Source organism: Cricetulus griseus, chromosome 3, assembly GCF_003668045.3.
Source record: "Cricetulus griseus strain 17A/GY chromosome 3, alternate assembly CriGri-PICRH-1.0, whole genome shotgun sequence".
Taxonomy (NCBI): Eukaryota; Metazoa; Chordata; class Mammalia; order Rodentia; family Cricetidae; genus Cricetulus; species Cricetulus griseus.
The window spans coordinates 195,117,561-195,135,227 of NC_048596.1; the positions used below are offsets into that span (position 1 = coordinate 195,117,561).

Sequence of the window (17,667 nt, forward strand, 5' to 3'; positions counted from 1 at the left end):
CCAGCCCTGGGAGGCAGACATAAATAAATCCCTGAAGCTCTCTGGCCGGCCGGCCTGCCCTACTCACAGAGTTCTAGGCCTTGCCTCCAAGTTCAAGGTGATGCTCAATCACCTTGTACCCACATCAGAAGAACATGTATACATGTGTGCGTGCATGGACACACATACACACACTCATGGCCACATTGGTTAAAAATCATTCATCTTAGATGATTCTTTGAAATAATGGATTTGTGGTCAGATATACATGATTTATGTATATTTACATATATTTGCATGATGTTTGCCCTTGGCCATGCCAGTCAAATACTGCACATCTCATCATATAAATGAAGAAAACAAGATTTACCTAAAACCCAAAGGAATACCGATCCTGGGCTAATTAAAGTTTGTTCTGGGATTTGAGAGTCTCCGATGAGAAGCCCAGAGTCATAGGGAGTTATGTTATTTCGCTCATTTGTAGTCAGTATTCAATTATTTAAATAAGGCACATGCATTTTGATGCATCTTATTCCTTTATTTTGATTCTGTTCAGCATATTTGATACCACTAAGCCATGGAGGAAAGAGAAAGGGCTTCCTTAAACTCAAAGGTAGGTAGCCCAGAGTTCCTTACCTGTTACCTCTCTGGTGCAAAGATGGATGTCAGTACTTAAAATCCTTGCGTTTGCCACCTCAGGACTGTGTGATGCCTATGACTCTGGCAGCCCCCTCACACAGTAAAGGTTGCTCCAGGAAGTCATAATCTTCTGGTACTTCCAATTGGTTGTTGTAGCAGGTGGGGTACACAGATGCTCCTCTGATGCAAGAATCACTCAAGTAGGCACTCAGGGGCTCATGGGAAGGAGACAGACAATATGGGGGTAGGCAATGCCAGAGCGTCCAGGTCTTCGACTTGTTAGCTTTGAGATTGCTGAGTTTCTCCCAGGATTCAGGCAGCCTCCTCAGCTTTGCAAAATGCACAGAAGCACAGTGGGGAAGGATAACCACCTCAATGATTCCTAAAGAAGGAACTAAAGGACCTGCTGAGAAGGCCAAAATGTCCCTTTGTCTCTGGCTGTATTCTACCATCCTGGTAGGTCCCTGAAGCATGGTGAAAAGAATTCTTCTCCTCCCAACACATGTGTGTGCGTGCGCATACACACACACACACACATTCTTATAAGGATGCTCAATACATGGATGCATGTGCCCAATTCCAGAATTTGCACATTGGGTTTTGTCTCTCCAGCTGTATCTCCTAAGAAATGCACACCAGGCAAGAACATACTTGGGAGAAATGAATGAAGATTGGATGGATATTTTGGGTGTGTGTCATCTTAAAAGATTTTGTATATGTGTAGTGTATTTGCACCATTTCCCCTGTCCCCCTCCTTCCAGTTCTTTCCACACCTCCTACTCTCTCTCAAATTCACACCTCTTTTTCTTTAATATCACTATATGTATATGAACAAATATATAAATGCCATTCACTGAGTCCACTTAATATAGCTCAACTTATATGATCTTAGGGATGATTATTTGGTACTGGGAACTGATTAGGGGGCTAATCTCCGGGGCAGACTTCCTTCCTCTCTCAGTCATCATTAATTGCTGTAGACCTTCATCTGAAGGTAGGGCCTTCTGAGATTTGTTCATCCACATTGGCATGTCACCTGGTATTGTTATTCAGGTTGTTTAGGCAACTGTATTGTTGAGATTTAATGGATGCAACTTTCATGTCATATATAGAAGACACACTCTCACCGAAGTTGTCTTGGTCCTCTGGAGTTTCCAATCTTTCTGACCTTCTTCTAGGTGGATGCTTTAAAGTTGACCATAGAGAGAAAAGTGAAGAATGTGACCCTTGCAGAGATGCCCTGGCACATTCCAACCTTCCAACGTACTTGAATTTGTAGGAGCTGTCTCAGTGTCTTTTGCAACAGTGACAGATAGCTGTCAGCCTCATCACTCTTGTCTGTGTCCTTCACCTTTACCCTCTTCCTTGATTTACAATAAAGACCCAGGAAATTTGGGGAGTCCAAATCATCCCCTTGGATGCCTGGAATGGATCCACTGAGTCCTGTTTGACTTTCTCCTTCCCTTGTGCTGTGTTAGAAGCACAGCCAGGCCATGGGGTTCAGGCAGAATGAGATTTACAGCTCTGTGAAAATACTGGGATTTCTCTGAAGTGCTTGCTTTTTGTTGTTGTTCTTGGCTGGCTTTTCTCACTGACCTGGTACCCAGACTATGATGAATACCGTGACTCTCAAGTCAGCTAGCATATCCCTGGAAGACACAAAGAGTCCATGATTCATGATGCTCCAACTTCGAGGCTTTTTTGTTTGTTTCACTTTACAGAGGGTGAAGAAGAAGAAAAAAAAAGAAAAAACCAACTGGAATTTTGAGTTTTGATCCATGTGCAGGGTATTCACCACGTGTGGTCAGGGACTCTTGCAGTGGAGCTAACTAGCCTTGCCTCTCAGTCAGCTCCAGAGTCATGAAGGGAATCACCTGTGCTGTACAGAGCTCCATATCACTGAACTGTCATGTTTAGTAAGTAGGCATGTTGTATGTGGCTTTGATGGAAGATGATATTTTCAACTTTTGGAAGCTATTGGTCACCACCCCCATCTCACTGAGGGGCATGTCCATTCTACAGGAATAGCTTTCTGAACACAAGGTGGTTTTTTTTTTTTTTTTTTTTTTTTTTTGTGTGTGTGTATGATTATAGGTATCTACAACTTGGAGTACACATTCATTTGTATTTGTCAGTATATGCATTCATATTTGTTTATTGGGCCTTCTTTGTATGTTCATGTGTGTACAGCTGTGTATATCTGTGTGCATGTAAAGGTTAGAGGATAACATCAGGTGTCATTCTTTAGATTTCCAACATGGTGTGTGTGTGTGTGTGTGTGTGTGTGTGTGAGAGAGAGAGAGAGAGAGAGAGAGAGAGAGAGAGAGAGAGAGAGAGAGAGAGAGAGAGAGAGCACTCATGTCGTGACACATGTATAGAAGTCAGAGGACAACTCTAGTGTCAAGCTTTACCTTCCACCATGTTTGAGACAGTCTCTCTTGTTCACTGTTGAGTATGTGGGTCTACCTGTGTCATAAGCACCAGGTGACTCTCCTGTCTCTGCCTCCCATTTCCTTGCAGGAAATTTCCTGTGAGTATAGACACTTGTGCTGCTCCAAACTCAAGTTGCCAGGCTTGTGTGGCATGAACTTTGCCCACTAAGCAATCTTCCAAGCCCCTACATGTTTTTTTTTTGTTGTTGTTTTAGACTGGATCTCCTCATTGGCTTAGAGTTTGCTGAAACAACTACCCTGGCTGGCTACCAAGCAGGAATATTCCTGTCTCTGCCTGCCATCACAAGCTAGGATTATAGGTTTGCACTGTGGTGCCTGGCTTTTCACATGAGTTCTGGGGATCAAACTCAGGTTTCCATGCTTGCAAAGCAAACAGTGTGCAGACAAAGCCATCTCTGCAGCCCCTACTAAAGGTCAAGTTGTTTTCTTCCCAAGCTACTGACTTTCACAACACCCCAGGCTCATACCCGCAGTGTTTGTTTGGAATCTCTGAGCTACAAAGACTTGATTTTCTAAATGCCAACGCATTGGTCGGATGTCCATTCCTCTTCATTTGGTTGAAATGGAAATGTAGAGAACAGCTCATATGTTCTTGTGTTACTGTCAATCTCTTAGATGCAGTGTAGAGTTGGGGGGGTCATATAATTAAATATTATTTTTCTCTACAAAAAGGATGGCCTACTATCTGTGATGCCATGAACATACCTGGAGGCTATTACACAAGCAAGAAAAGTCAGTATGGAAAGAACAAGACCACATAGTTCCACTTATGTGAGAATCCGAAGTGATCAAGTTTATAGATGCAGAAGTAGAAAGATGGTAGATTAACATTTCAGTTACAGAACATGAAGCACAGTTCTAGAAATTTCTGTGTGACACAGTGCTTATAATTAAGGATATTTATGGTATACTTTTTAAAAAGTAAGTGTAGGAACTGGAAAGATGGTTAAACGGGAGCACTGACCTGACTGCTCTTCCAGAAGACCCAGGTTTGGTTCCCATAACTTACATGTTAGTTCATAATTATCTGTAACTTCAGTTCCAGGGTTTAGTAACCTCATCTGGCTTCTTTGGAACCACACACACACACCTGGTACACAGACATACATGTAGGCAAAACACTCATCTCATATACATATATTTTAAAATATAGTGCTTTGTTGCATGCACACATGCATGCACACACATAACCCAAATAGTTATAAGTAAACATTTGGAGTTGGTGGATTATGTTTATTACCATGATAATAGATAATTACCATTACCATGTGGTAATATTATCAGGGATACACGCAACATCAAACTCATCAAATTGTACACAGTAAATATACAGATTTTATTGTCTGTTTTACCTCAATAAAACTGTTCAAAAAGAAATGAAACTAATTAGGTTTCTTATCCAATGATTCAGGATGTGAAGTCCACTTCTGCTATGTGAACCTTTCTTCAGTTTCTTCATATTGATAATCATAGAGTCAACTGAAACATGATTCTTGGAATCAGTTGCCCAGGACATAGTACAGAGGGATACTCACTGTGTGATAACATCCTTCTTAGTATACAGTAAGGGAAACAGTTGTGAACTTGAACTCCAAATCCCAGAGAAGGTAGCCAATGGTTACAAAAAGACTGAGGGTTGAAAACTCAACCCTCAGCGTAGTTGAAGGATCAAAGAGCCACCTGGATACTAGAAGAAATATTAAAAAGATTGTCTCAGTATCTTCAGGCTCCCAAAGAGGCTGTGTAAGTTCCTCTAATCAGAGGACGTATTTCTAGTCTCCTCTGAAGCCGAATTACTCAGTTGAGCACTGAGTGGATGCCCAAGAGATGTACATCTCTTTATTTCCATTATTTTTCATCTCCAGATTCAAGGCGAAACTATGCAAACCATGTAAATGCACAGGTATCATTCAGTGTCAAGTGTTACAGCAGAAGCCAGTATGGATTCATTGCCACTCTCACAATGTCTGTGTCTCAGGGGGAGTCTGCTTCAAGCTCTTCTAGTGCTAAGAGCTCTTCTTTAGTTAGAGCTATAACTGCTGCTGGTCAGGAGGTAGGCTTGAGACCTAAGAGGGAGAGTGATTGGGCTACAAAGTCAATTGGGGCATTGAAGAAGAAAATAACTATTAAATAATTCTGTAAGAGTGTTTGTCCTTTTCTTCCATCAGATGACTGAACCCTATGGCTCGCCAAAGTCAGCCCTTGGTTTATCTTAGCTATGCAGTGACGAGTGACAAGCACAGTTCATGTGTCAGTAGAGGTCCTGATGGATAAGATCCAAAGTTAACAAAGTGTGCTCTCTGTCTCTCTGTCTCTGTCTCTGTCTCTGTCTCTCTCTCTCTCTCTCTCTCTCTCTCTCTCTCTCTCTCTCTCTCTGTGTGTGTGTGTGTGTGTGTGTGTGTGTTGGGGTAGCTGGATGGCAAAATGAAGTTCAAGAAGTGGGGCTCCTGGAACTGAGGCAAGAGTCAATGGTAAACAGTTTGGGGCTGCAGTAAGACATGACCAAATATAATGATGACAAGAAGGAATTCCATTGTATAAGTCACAACACCAGTAAGACTGTGAGAAAATAATCTGGGGACCAAGCATGAGAATCTGGCCTGGAACTTTACTCATAGTCCTGGGATTTCTAATGCTGGGTGTGCTGACAGGCTACAGGAGCTCCCGAGTTCTATTTTAAAGCATGATTTTGCCATTCACCCGAAGCATACAAAACCATGTAGAAGGGAGAGAGGGTATGTGAGGGAGATGGTATCTGTTGATAAACTCCGATGGCCAAATGAGAGGGAGGTCTCTGACTCCTAACCTCACCCAGTTTACCTACATACTCTGATCACCTATTCTACCATTCAGTGGGAAGTATAGTTTTGGTCATCCGTTACTTCTCTGACTCTCACCCCTACCCCAAGATTCTATCTAATGACCAAATGACCTTCTATAGCACCCAGTGGTTTGGGGACACAGGCATCTGCTGTGATGCTAGTGAAGTCTTTAGTCTTGTTTCCAAGCTCAGCTGTGGTTCAGGTCTCTCATTGCACTATTTCAATCCTTTCCCACTGCGTGTAGGGACTATTCTGTTGCTTCCTTGCTGTGCAGGACTTGGCTTGGCAGTACAGGGAGGAGGCAGTTCATTAGAGAAACCCTATAATAGCATCACGCTCTCTTTGCCACATTTCTCCTTACCCCCTCCAGCCCAGGGAGTCATTATCTAGACAACAGGTAGTATCGCCTGAGTCCTAATACATTTCCTCATGAGAGGCACACAACTTAGCCCTGGACTCTTTTAAGGGTTAAGATTTGAAACACAAAATTCTGGTTCCCTTCAAAATAATATTTAAAGAAAGCAAATCTCTGAAACTGAGGTTTTAAAAGGTTTTGACTAATTGCCTGAATTTTCATCAGCACCATTTCTTTCTTGGCGTGATCTAATGATGGGAAGTGGGGTAATAAGTAGAGAAAAATTAAGGAGAGGGTCTCATTTACTTCCCACCCAAACACCCACACAATCTGATTATAAACTCAGTTGAATAATCTCCAACTACCCCAGCAGAGAAGGCTCCCAGGCACCCCCAAGGAGGAAAAGATGGAGGCTGTGTGTATTTATCTTGAAATACACATAGAAATATGGTAGGTAAAACTGGTTTTATGTTTCTCTAGTGGTGCAGTTTCAACCATCATATACAAAGTTTCCATTCTGACATGGCAAAAATACATCACTAAGGAATGCAGATAGACAATGGAATTTGTAAAGAATACTATGTTCTATTGTAGTCCAGCCAATACTGACCTAGTGTGGGTGTTGCAGTTGTAAGGTAGGTAAAACCAAAGGCATCTGTCTAGAGGCGGTGGAGGAGATGCCTGTCCTTGCAAAGAAACCGATGAAGCTCTATGTCCAAATGACAAAGACATTCATTCTGCAATTGGTACTGGACACTTTTAGTTATTTTTTCAAACAAAAGATTTAAATTGCTTTTACCAACAACAGACATTTTCAGATTTAGCCACACAATGGTCCAAACACTACATAAAAATTCAGTGATTAGCAAGATTGTTAAGTAACCTGCTCCAGAAGTGCTTGTATTTTATTTTTTTAATCCTTTTGAAAAAAAAAAAACTCATGATTTTTTGTTGTTGTTGTTGTTGAAAAAGAGAAGTTAAATTTTTGTGATTCTTTTTGTAGAAAATACATGTGTTGATTAAGGCAATGAGATACTTCTCCATAGCAGGTGAAGGAAGATAACAGATGGAGAGTGGTTTGAGAATTACAACAGTGAAAACAAGTGGAGGATTCTGAGGTCAACAGCAAGGGTGAGAGGCCCAGGAGTCTCAGCTGGAGGGGTAAGAGAAAACAGTTGACATACAGAAGGGAACAGGTGAAAACAACCTGTGTCCTGAGTTTCAATTAAGGAGCTCTGTACGATGGAACCATTGGCCACATCTCCTGAGATCCACCTGCTGAGGTCAGGGATGATACTCCAGCTAAATGCTTTCCAAGTTGCAGAAGGCCCTCCTTGTTAGAAAGAATTCAACCCTCAGTTTACTCCATTACAGCACACACACAGAAAGAAAGAAAGAAAGAAAGAAAGAAAGAAAGAAAGAAAGAAAGAAAGAAAGAAAGAAAGAAAGGAAGGAAGGAAGGAAGGAAGGAGAGAGAGAGAGAGAGAGAGAGAGAGAGAGAGAGAGAGAGAGACAGAGACAGACAGACAGACAGACAGACAGACAGACAGACAGACACGGGCAAGGACAGACACAGACACAGACACAGAGAAATAAAACTGAGCATCTGTGTATGGATAGAGATGGCTAAAAACTTGTAACAAGATCTGTAACTGCTGAGGATTTTAAACAAACAGCCTTTATTTAGACTCTCCCAAACTTTAGACATAGTTTTCAATGTGTCTGGTTGTTTTTAAATGTTTTGTTCTTTTTCCTTAAAATGATCAAAGGGAATTGCTTATTATTCAGGGTCAACTTGTTAACTGGAGAGAGAATGTTCACCAATTACAGGATCTCTTGAATGCAGTTCTCTCTGTGCTTCAGGCTAGGAGCAAGAGGAGGGAAGGAGAAAAAGTGTCCTCTAAAAATCCCAGGCCTGACTCTGGTCTCCACCTAATTAGCTCAGTGACCCTGGGCAAGGCCCCTGCCCTTACAGTATTTTTCTTCATTTACTAAATGCAGTGAGATGCTGTAATTCCAAGAACTCTTACTGTCTGCTTTCCCTAAGTTTTTAGAACTGCTAAATAATTACATGCATGAGATGATTTACACTCACCCTCTTTGAAATTGCAGGCTCATTTGGTAGGATCTCTGGTTCCTTGTATTTTTCCTAAGCAAGATCTAACGGCCTTTGATATCTTTATGTCTGCATTTTAGGGACTTAGAGACATAATATCATTTGATTGCAAGGAGACACTTGGTCAAAAGCTGTCACTGGATGCCTTCTGCTTCCCTGGTGATATCAGAACCAAATTCTACAATAGACAAGTGGAAGATGAAATAAGAAAGACTGACAGGAGGAAAGCTTGTGTAGACAAGCTTTTGTTTTGTTTTGTTTTGTTTTTTGAGTAAAGCCACCAAAAACAGACTCCTTCTCCATCCTTGAGAGTCCTAATATATTTTTATGAGACGATCCCAGAACGATGACAAGGTAAACATGTCTAGTATTTGCAGAGCACCTGCTGTATCCAGCATGGGTTAGGTACCCTTACACAAAATGAGGATGTTTTCCCCCGCTTTGCAGATAAAATAAATCAAGCCACATTGTCACACAGTGAAGTCACACAGTGAAGAGAATGGCATAGCAGAGAATTCCAGTCAGAAATTCAAACCAGAGGGCAAGTAGAAATTAATAGTCACAGCTACAGTTTCTTTCATACCTTTTGCAACTGCCCCCTCCCTTCATTTTTACAGGCAGAGGGCATGATCATCTCACTGAGCAATGCACACAGAAATATCTTGTTCACTTACATAACTGCATATTGGTGATGTACAGTCTACTATAAAAGAATCCATTCAATATCTTCCTTATCAGTTTCTGGTATTCAGTAGACCCTCTAGCACACTTCCTCATATGTGTCTATGTTTTTACACATAAGAGTGGACTTTGTGAGTCCAAGAAATTTAAGCATGCATCTGTAAAATGTGTATGTGTGCACATATGTACATATAGACCTGTGCTGTATGTATGTTTGTATGTATGTATATATGTATTATGTGTAGGTATGAAAATCTATGCAATATATATCTGTGTATGTATGAATGCACCTGCACATATCTGTGTCGAAATATGCATGTGATATGTGTGTATGTGTATGCATATCTGCATGTGTGTAGATGCTTGTGAGTATACATGTGTGTGCACATGGATATGGAGACCAGAGGTTGGTGTTCAGTGTCTTCAGCAATTTCTTTCCACTTTATTGACTGAGCAAAGATCTCTTGATGAAATTGGATCTCACTGTTATGTCTAGTCTAGCAAGCTAGCTTGCCCTAGGGTTCTGTCTCTTCCTCCTGAGTGCTGGGATTCCAGGTAGGCTGCCACATATGCCTGGCTTTTAAGCAAATTCTAGGGATCTAAACTCCAGTCCTCATGTTGTGTGGCAAGCACTTTATCCACTGAGTCATCTTTCTAACCCTTCAAAGGCATCCTGCCAAATGCTCCCTCCAAATGACATTATAACCCCCAGCACTACATGGTTACATCTGCTTCCTATACCATCAGCCATCACGAGGACTTTAAACATTTATTCAGTTGTTCTTACATCTCGATTATGTGTGCACAGCACTGGTCATGAGAGTCTCAAGGGCCTCTTGAATTGTTCTTAGACAAGGTCACAATAAGTGAAAGAAGGGAAGGGTGGCCAGCCTGTGCTGTGCGGAGAGACAGTCACTTTATTCCTGATGAGGATATTGTACAGTCTCTGAACTTCCAGATCCTGGCATGGGGAGGTGACCTAAGATCACACAGTCATTCAGAATCTGCCTAGGGGCTATAAAGGAAGCTAAACCACCTCTTTAAGCTGGTAAGTGATGACATTCAAATCTATCAGAATCCTAACCCCGAAATCGGGTCAGGATTTACGGCCATAATATGTATCTTTGGATTTGGCTTTTATGTTTTTACCCTTGATTTATGTAGGTACCTTCCTTAGCATCCCATATCTCAAGCAACATAAATGTATTAAAGTAATGGAATTTAGCAAATATGTTACGGTTACCATCTTTGTTCCCAAGAGGGGATTTGGAAATCTGACAACATTACAGCTTTCATTTTCAGGACCCATTTTCTGAGCCGTTTCACTAACAAGTCTCCTGATTTACCACACCATTAACAAAAATAATTCTTTCTGGACAGCAGTAAAAGGAGTGGGTTAGCACAATTTATAGCTTTCTCAAGATCCGTATAGGGTGCCTGGTAAGAAAAAAGGCAGGTTTTTGATTAACTGATACATTGACTTGCTTTTAAGATACCTGGGTTCATTCTCCATAAGCCTAGACATCAAGGATGCCTCCCTCAGAGAGGAAGCCCGCCATTGCTCAGTGCGCAAGCAGTCATGCTTGCCAATGGTGATTAGCAATCTAGACTGCCTATGCCCACCTGATTGAAAGGGGAGACCTTCTCCACTTCAAGATGAGGACACAGTGCGCGTTTCTCCTTTAAGTGAAATGTTATACAAGAATGACCTTTCAAATCCATGCTCCAGTGTTCACAGCTCAACCAAAGAAAGACTCCTCTGAAGCAAGTAGAAATAGAATGGTTGAGGGTCCAGACAGCAGCTCCTCAGTCAAAAGCTACCCATTTCCACCAGTGAAGTCAGGGAGGAATCACAAGTCAGCAGACATGAGGGAAAGAGAGACTTCCCAGAAAAGAAGGTGTGCAGCTAGTGGGAGTCGGGATGTGGAGGGGGTACATTAGAAAGTTTTCCAAGATCCCCAGCGATTTAACTCTTCAGGGACCCTAATTGTAAGGGAACCTCAGAGTGTTTGGGATTCCCATTGAACAGTTTCACGGTGGCCCCTATTGTGGGAAATTACCAATACGGAGCCAGGTAGAAATACAAGGGATTTCAATAGGGAAAAGGCTTTACTTACAGAGCAACCTAGCCAGCTGGCCAGCAGCAGTCTGTACAGCAAGCCAAAAGTGAAACCAAAACGGAAACCAAAATGGAAACCGGCCACCTGACTGCCTCTCACTCTACATCACCCTGACCACGCCCTCACAGGTGTGGTCAGGCACACCTGTAGCCAGCCCCTAAGCAGGCATGGCTACAGCTTCCCCTACAGGCCCCCAACGAAAGATGCCCCATATAACAAGGTTGCCTTTTGGTTACAGTGTGAGTACTGTGGCCATTGGTGAGGTAGCCGGCTCATTTTAGGCTTAGGATTAGGCAGCAACTCTGGGATCATAAAACAGAACTTTGATCTCTCTTAAAATCCTGAGATAGGTTCCCAGTCTCTTGAGCTCTAGATCCTCCGCCCAAAGGTATTCTAATAGACTCTTAGCCCTGGGAGGTTCTGAAATGGGGTCTCACTCTCATAGCTGGTCATGATGGCGTCAGCAAAAATGTTCTCTAGTAAACAAGGTTGGAGTGTATCTTAACCTAAGGAAGACTAGTAGAAACCCTTCATTTGGTTGTGCTGTGTGTGTATGAAGAGCACGACACAGGAAAGAAGCTGGGGTGAGTTATCATTGTAGATCATGGAAAATCTTTGGACATTATACTAAGAGCATTAGGAGAGCATGAAGAGAATTCACTGTGGATATTATGTGCCTGGGGCAAAGGAGACAGACATCATGACATGGGGTGACCATCTTAATTAAATTTATCATTGCTACTACATTTTGAGAATAGCTGAGTTATTTAACCTTTCCTGTGCTGTGTATCCTTTTGTCTATCAAGGGAAGCCTGTGGTATTTGTTGTGGATCTGGGGTTGTTCAGAGACTCACCAGTTTTAATGAATTAGAGGCTTTTATTTAAAAAATAAAAAACAAACAGACTGGCCAGGACCAAATGAGAAAGATTTCTCCAGGTAAGGCCCTGTTAGTTCAAGGATTACAAAGGCAAAAACCACAGTAATAATTTTTAGGAGCCAAATTAACTCATATCCTCTCTGGGTGTGGGCAAGGTTTGGTTTTATGATAGATGTCCAGCAGGTGCCTCTGCCATTCAAGCAAGTGTTTCATACAAAAGCAGAACTTAGCATTTAGCCTATTTCATCTTGTGACCCATTACTGTGTAGGAATAGCCGAGGCAGTGAAATATTTTGCAACAATCAGCAATTTTTAAGAATAGCCCAATTGCACCAGGAAGTGGCCCATCTCAGGCCAGCTGACAGGGTACATTCAAGGTAGGAGCAGCTTCCTCATGGCTAAAAAGACTTTTGTTTCACAAGCCTAGCATAGTAAATTTATCCTCTAAACATATTTACCATCACAGCATTGGGTCTCGCATTGTGCTCAGACACACAGATTAAAGTACTTATAGTTGTGACAGATTCTACTTTTAGCTTTATGACATTGTAGCTCTGTGGTTTATTTGTTAAAGTATAAAAGGATCATCTGTGACAGGGATGCACATCCATACAGCTGTGCTGTAACAGGTGGTAGGAGGTGATTGTATGAATTTCTCTCCAGATGCATGTTGAATGATGGCATGATGGGAGCTTGAATAAGGATTTATACCATGGAATTGGAAAACCTTACAAACATGAACCCTTCTGTACTGGTTCTTTTTCTCATTGCTGTGACAAAATGACAAACACAAGTAGACTAAGGAAGGAAGGCTTTGTTTGGGCTCACAGTTTAAGGGTACATTCCATAATGATGGGGGCGGCCTCGGGGCAGGAGCATGAGGCAGCTGGTCACATTGTATCCATAGTCAGGAAGCAAAAAGATGACCACTGGGACTCAGCTTGTCTCCTCTCACCCCACTGGAAACAGATTCCTCTCACATACAACACATCCCAACTACAATTTCCCCTCCTTCCACTCCTCCTAGCTCTCCCCCACCTCCCCTCTCCCAGATCCAGTCCCCTGTCCTTTGCTCTGCAGAAAAAAAAAAAAAAAAAAAAAAAAAACAAGATATAGTAAGACAAGGCAAAAGCCCTCATATGGAGGCTGGACAAGGCAACCTGACAGGAGGAAGAGAGTCTCAAGAGCAGACAAGAGTCAGAATACACCCGCTCCACTGTTAGGAGTCCCACAAAAACACCAAGCGAACAGCCATAACATAAACGCTGAGGACCTGGTGCAGACCTAAGCAAGCCCCAAGCTCAGTCTTGCTCATTCAGTCTCTGTGAGCCCGTATGAGCCCTGCGTTGTTGAATTGTTGGGCCATGGTCTCTTGGCGTCCCCCATCCCCTCTGACTACTACAGTCTGTCCTTCCCCTTTTCTTTAGAGCCTCCCCCACCCCCAGCCCCGCGATCTCCAAGGGGAGGGACCTGACAGAAACCACCAACTTAGACACTCTCTCTGCAACATGTCTGGCTGCCGGTCTTTGCATCTGTTCCCATCTGCCGCAGGAGATGAGATGGACTGATGATGACTGGACAAGGCACCAATCTATGAGTACAGCAGAATATCATTAGTAATCATTTCATTGATTTTGCGAGTGCTTGTGTGCACCAGTTGCATTTGATTCTACCCTAGGTCTCTGGGCTCTTCCAGCTCCAGTTCCAGGCTATCTAGGTAGTGTGGGGCATGGGCTCCCTCTTGTGGTGGTGTGGACCTCAAGTCAAACCAAACATTGGTTGGCCACTCCCACAGTCTGTTGCCACCATTATTACCTCAGCACATCTTACAGGAAGGACAGATTGTGGAGGATTCTGCGGCTGCGTTGGTGGTGTTCAGGTGGTGTTCTCTTTTAGTAGCCTGCAGAGTACCTTCTCTTACCAAAGACCATGGTGGTGGAAGCTCCAAGCCCACACCAGCTTGACCTCTCTACGTTCAGGACCCCAGTCCATGGTATAGTGTCACCCACAGTTAGAGTAGATCTTCCCTCCTCAGGTAAGTTTTCCTGCAGACACCCTTACAGACATGCCCATAGGTATGTTTCCATGGTGACTCTCAAGCCAGTTAAGTTGGCAATGAAAATTAATCATCACATCAACCCTCCCCCAAGAGCCAGGTGTCAAATATTTATCTCCTTAACGTTTGCACTTGTTTACTGAAGCCTTAAATAACCAGCTTAGATGACAGGTGTAGTATGTATCATAACTTTGAAGTGCTGATGAGTGTTAGTCATACTTAAAGGCTATCTGAAACAAAGGCAATGAGACACAACAGTTGCTTCTATAATTGGGCAAATAGAGGCATTGCTAATAATATTCACGATGTGTTGCCTACATTCATAGTTAAAAGAAGTGATGTGTTCAGACAGAGAGAAATACAAGGAAAGATTTCCCCCACCTAGAGGGTCATTGAACTTCACTGTTCATAAGTGGGAAAGAGTAGGCTGGAGCTGTGATGAGTGATAACAGTGAGAGCATGGGGAGGACAGAGTTCGATTCCCAGATATAATCCCAGCAGTGTGAGGGGCAGAAACAGGAGGATCTCTGGGTCTTTCTGGCTGCCAGCCTTGCTCAAGATTCAATGAAAGACCCTGTTTAAGGGAATAAGGCCACAAGTGATAGAGCAGGATGCCCACAGTCTTTGTTTGGACAGACAGATACACACATACACACACACACACACACACACACACACACAGAGAGAGAGAGAGAGAGAGAGAGAGAGAGAGAGAGAGAGAGAGAGAGAGACAGAAATAGGAAGGAAGAAGAGCTGGGAGAGCAATTAGTGGATTCCAAATGAGAAATCATGGGCTATCGTCCAGTGAGAAGATACAGAGATGTGTATGTAGTATTAGAGGTTGTTAGGTAAGAAGGCCTGTAATTATTAGCCAGGTTTAGGAGTGAAGAAAGTACAAGGACTGGTGCCTAGGACTGTGGCCTCTATCACTAGATTCAATGAGGATGGGAATTCTAGCTAGGGCAGGGAAGGTGACTGTGGGTTTGGTGGGGACCTGTTGACTTTGAGGCACCTCTTAAGTAACTGCATAGAAATGCTGAGAAGATACCCAGTTAGTTGCATCTGGGATGGAGATATAAATACGTTGTACCATCAGTCTTGCTAGAACTCAGCTGTGTATAGGAGAGGGGTTCTCTGCCCAAACCACATGGAACTGGGCCAACTTCTGATGAAAGGGCTCTCACTGCTTCCACTGGTGTCTTTGTTTCTCAGCAATCCATGATCCCATAGGACTCTTATAGAAACTGGTAGGTGGTCCCACAATGAAGGACTTTGTTCATGGAAGGAAACCGTTTCTCTAGCTACTTTTCTGGGCCTGGAAGTCCAAAGGAGAGATGAAAATAGTAGCAATGCAGAAAGCCATCACGACAGTGTTTATGCAATTGCAGCTTCCATCCGCTTGAGACTGCCCTGAAGAAAAGGCAAAGAAAAAGAGATAAGCAGTCTCACAGACTTTCATATCCAGGGGCTGGCAGAGGTGGAGTCTAAAGATGATATTTCAGAAGGAACCGCCAGAGAAGGATGGAGTGGCAGGTGGATAAGGACCGGGTGAGAAAGGAGGAGAGGGAGTCACTGGGAAGAGAGGAGACAGTGGCAGCTGTCAGGTGAAATGGAAGACTGGTACTTCTTCATTGGCTCTGTGACACAGAGGACTTTCGTTTTACTGAGGCAGTATTGGTGGAGGAAGCTAATCAGCAAAGGGAGAGGCAAAGGCAATAGTTGCTGGCGCATCTTTTAAGGGGTTTGGCTGCCGAGAAGCAGGCAGATTTGGACTGGGGAGATGGTTCAGCTAGTAAAGCATTTGCTTTGCAAGCAGAAGGGGCTGAGTTAAACTCTCAGAGGCCAAGGAAGAACAGCCAGGCGTGATGGCAGACATGTATCGACTTTGGGAAAGATGGAGATATGGGGATCTTTGGGGTTGACAGGCCAGCCAGCCCGGTCTTCTTGGCGAGTTCCAGGCCCCTGAGAAATGCTGTCTCAGTAAATAAGGTGGACAGCACCTGATGAACAACAGCTGAGTTTGTCATCTGCACATACACAGGCGCGCGCACACACACACACACACACACACACACACACACACACACACACGAGGCAGATTTGAAGTAGAGAGTGGGTGCAGAGTCAACAAGTGTTCCCTTCCCCTTCCTGCCCACATCTCTCTCTTCCCCTCCTGCTTCCCTGTTGTGTGACATTTCTTCTGAGGAGACATGAACAAAACCATCTACTTACCCCAGATAGGGAACAGACTATAGAACAAAGTACCAATCCCACCAACGTATAACATGGTAAACCAATGTGTTTTATTGGGTTTACTTACAAGAATATGGGTGAGGAGTTACAGGAACAGAAATGACTCAAGACAGTGCATTGCTAACCCTGATGTTGCAAAAGCAGAAACCTCGAATGCAATGTACAACAAGCCAGCAGCTCAGCAGGCTGGAGGGTGTTCTTTCTTAGTCGATCTGAGCCTCTTTCAGGTGCCTCATCTTGTCTGTCTTCTCAGCAGGCTTTACAGCTTATATAATTTGGGGGCAGGAGGAGCCTAGTGAATCTGCTTAGTTTCAGGGACTATTTGAAGTTATCTGAGTGTTTACTTCCTGTTGTAATGTGTTTCCCCATAGCATGGAGTGTTTTACATCTCCTCAGAACATCCTCTAGTTTTACCTCACCAGGTGCTAAAATATCCTGTTGTCTTACTTTCCCTTTACATCCTTTGCCTTAAGACATTTCTCTTCGAGATGGAAGGCTTTCACCTCAGAGAAATTTGAGTGCTGCACAGCACTCCCTTGCAGTAGGAAAGCTTGTGTGTGAGTAGGCTGCCTCTGTTTGGGACAGGGAGGGCAGAGATACATGGGAGACAAGGAGCCAGTGATGGTGGGAAGGTGAAGATAGAGTTCAAAGCCCGGTGGGGATGGGAGGGCAGTGGGGCATTCAGTTTTTCTATTGGGGAGTTGAAGGGGTGTATGTTTACAGACAAAATGCGTCCACCTTTAAATGATGCTGTTTGCTATCTTCCTCTTAGACAAGAGTCCTCTCTGGATTCCAGAGATACCATATAACTGCTCAGATCTTGCATTGTTGAAACCACTCAGCAGCCATGTCTTTTTGTCTCAGAAACACATGGTGGAACTTCAGGGGCTTTTACAACCTTGAAGAGCTTCACATTCCCCCATGGCCTGTAGGGTAATGTGTTCTGAAGCAAGCTGGGAATGGAAGTGTTTTATGGATGTTCTCTGAGTAGGTTTGGAAATTGGAACTAGGAGTCATTATCTAGGCAGGAAATATTTGAGCCAAGGCATCTGAGTGGTCAACACGTAAAGGTGCTATCTTTGGTGTAGGAACCTAGGATGTAGCTGGTATGGGGATCAGAGGCATGGTTTCCCCAGGGTGGCTGAGACCTATGTGTGACCCCTCTATCCAGCTGAGAGTCGCCTGCCTCTCAAGACCCAGAGACTAAAGCCTTATTGACCGATGTGGGCTTTTCTGCATCAAAGGCTCAGAGTGGTATTAGCTGGCAGTTCTTTTTATGGGCAGAAAGTGCTTCCGTGTAGATAGTGCTCCAAGC

The 17,667-nt window shown here is 43.4% G+C and overlaps 1 protein-coding gene across 1 annotated transcript in view; it reads left to right on the top strand.

Annotated features, from left to right (window-relative positions):
* Positions 1-17,667, top strand: part of Cdh13 (cadherin 13) — a 997,178-nt gene that overhangs the window by 158,317 nt on the left and 821,194 nt on the right. The window contains 1 exon segment of the mRNA XM_035442709.1: positions 2,019-2,063. Coding sequence (XP_035298600.1) covers positions 2,019-2,063 — 45 coding nt within the window.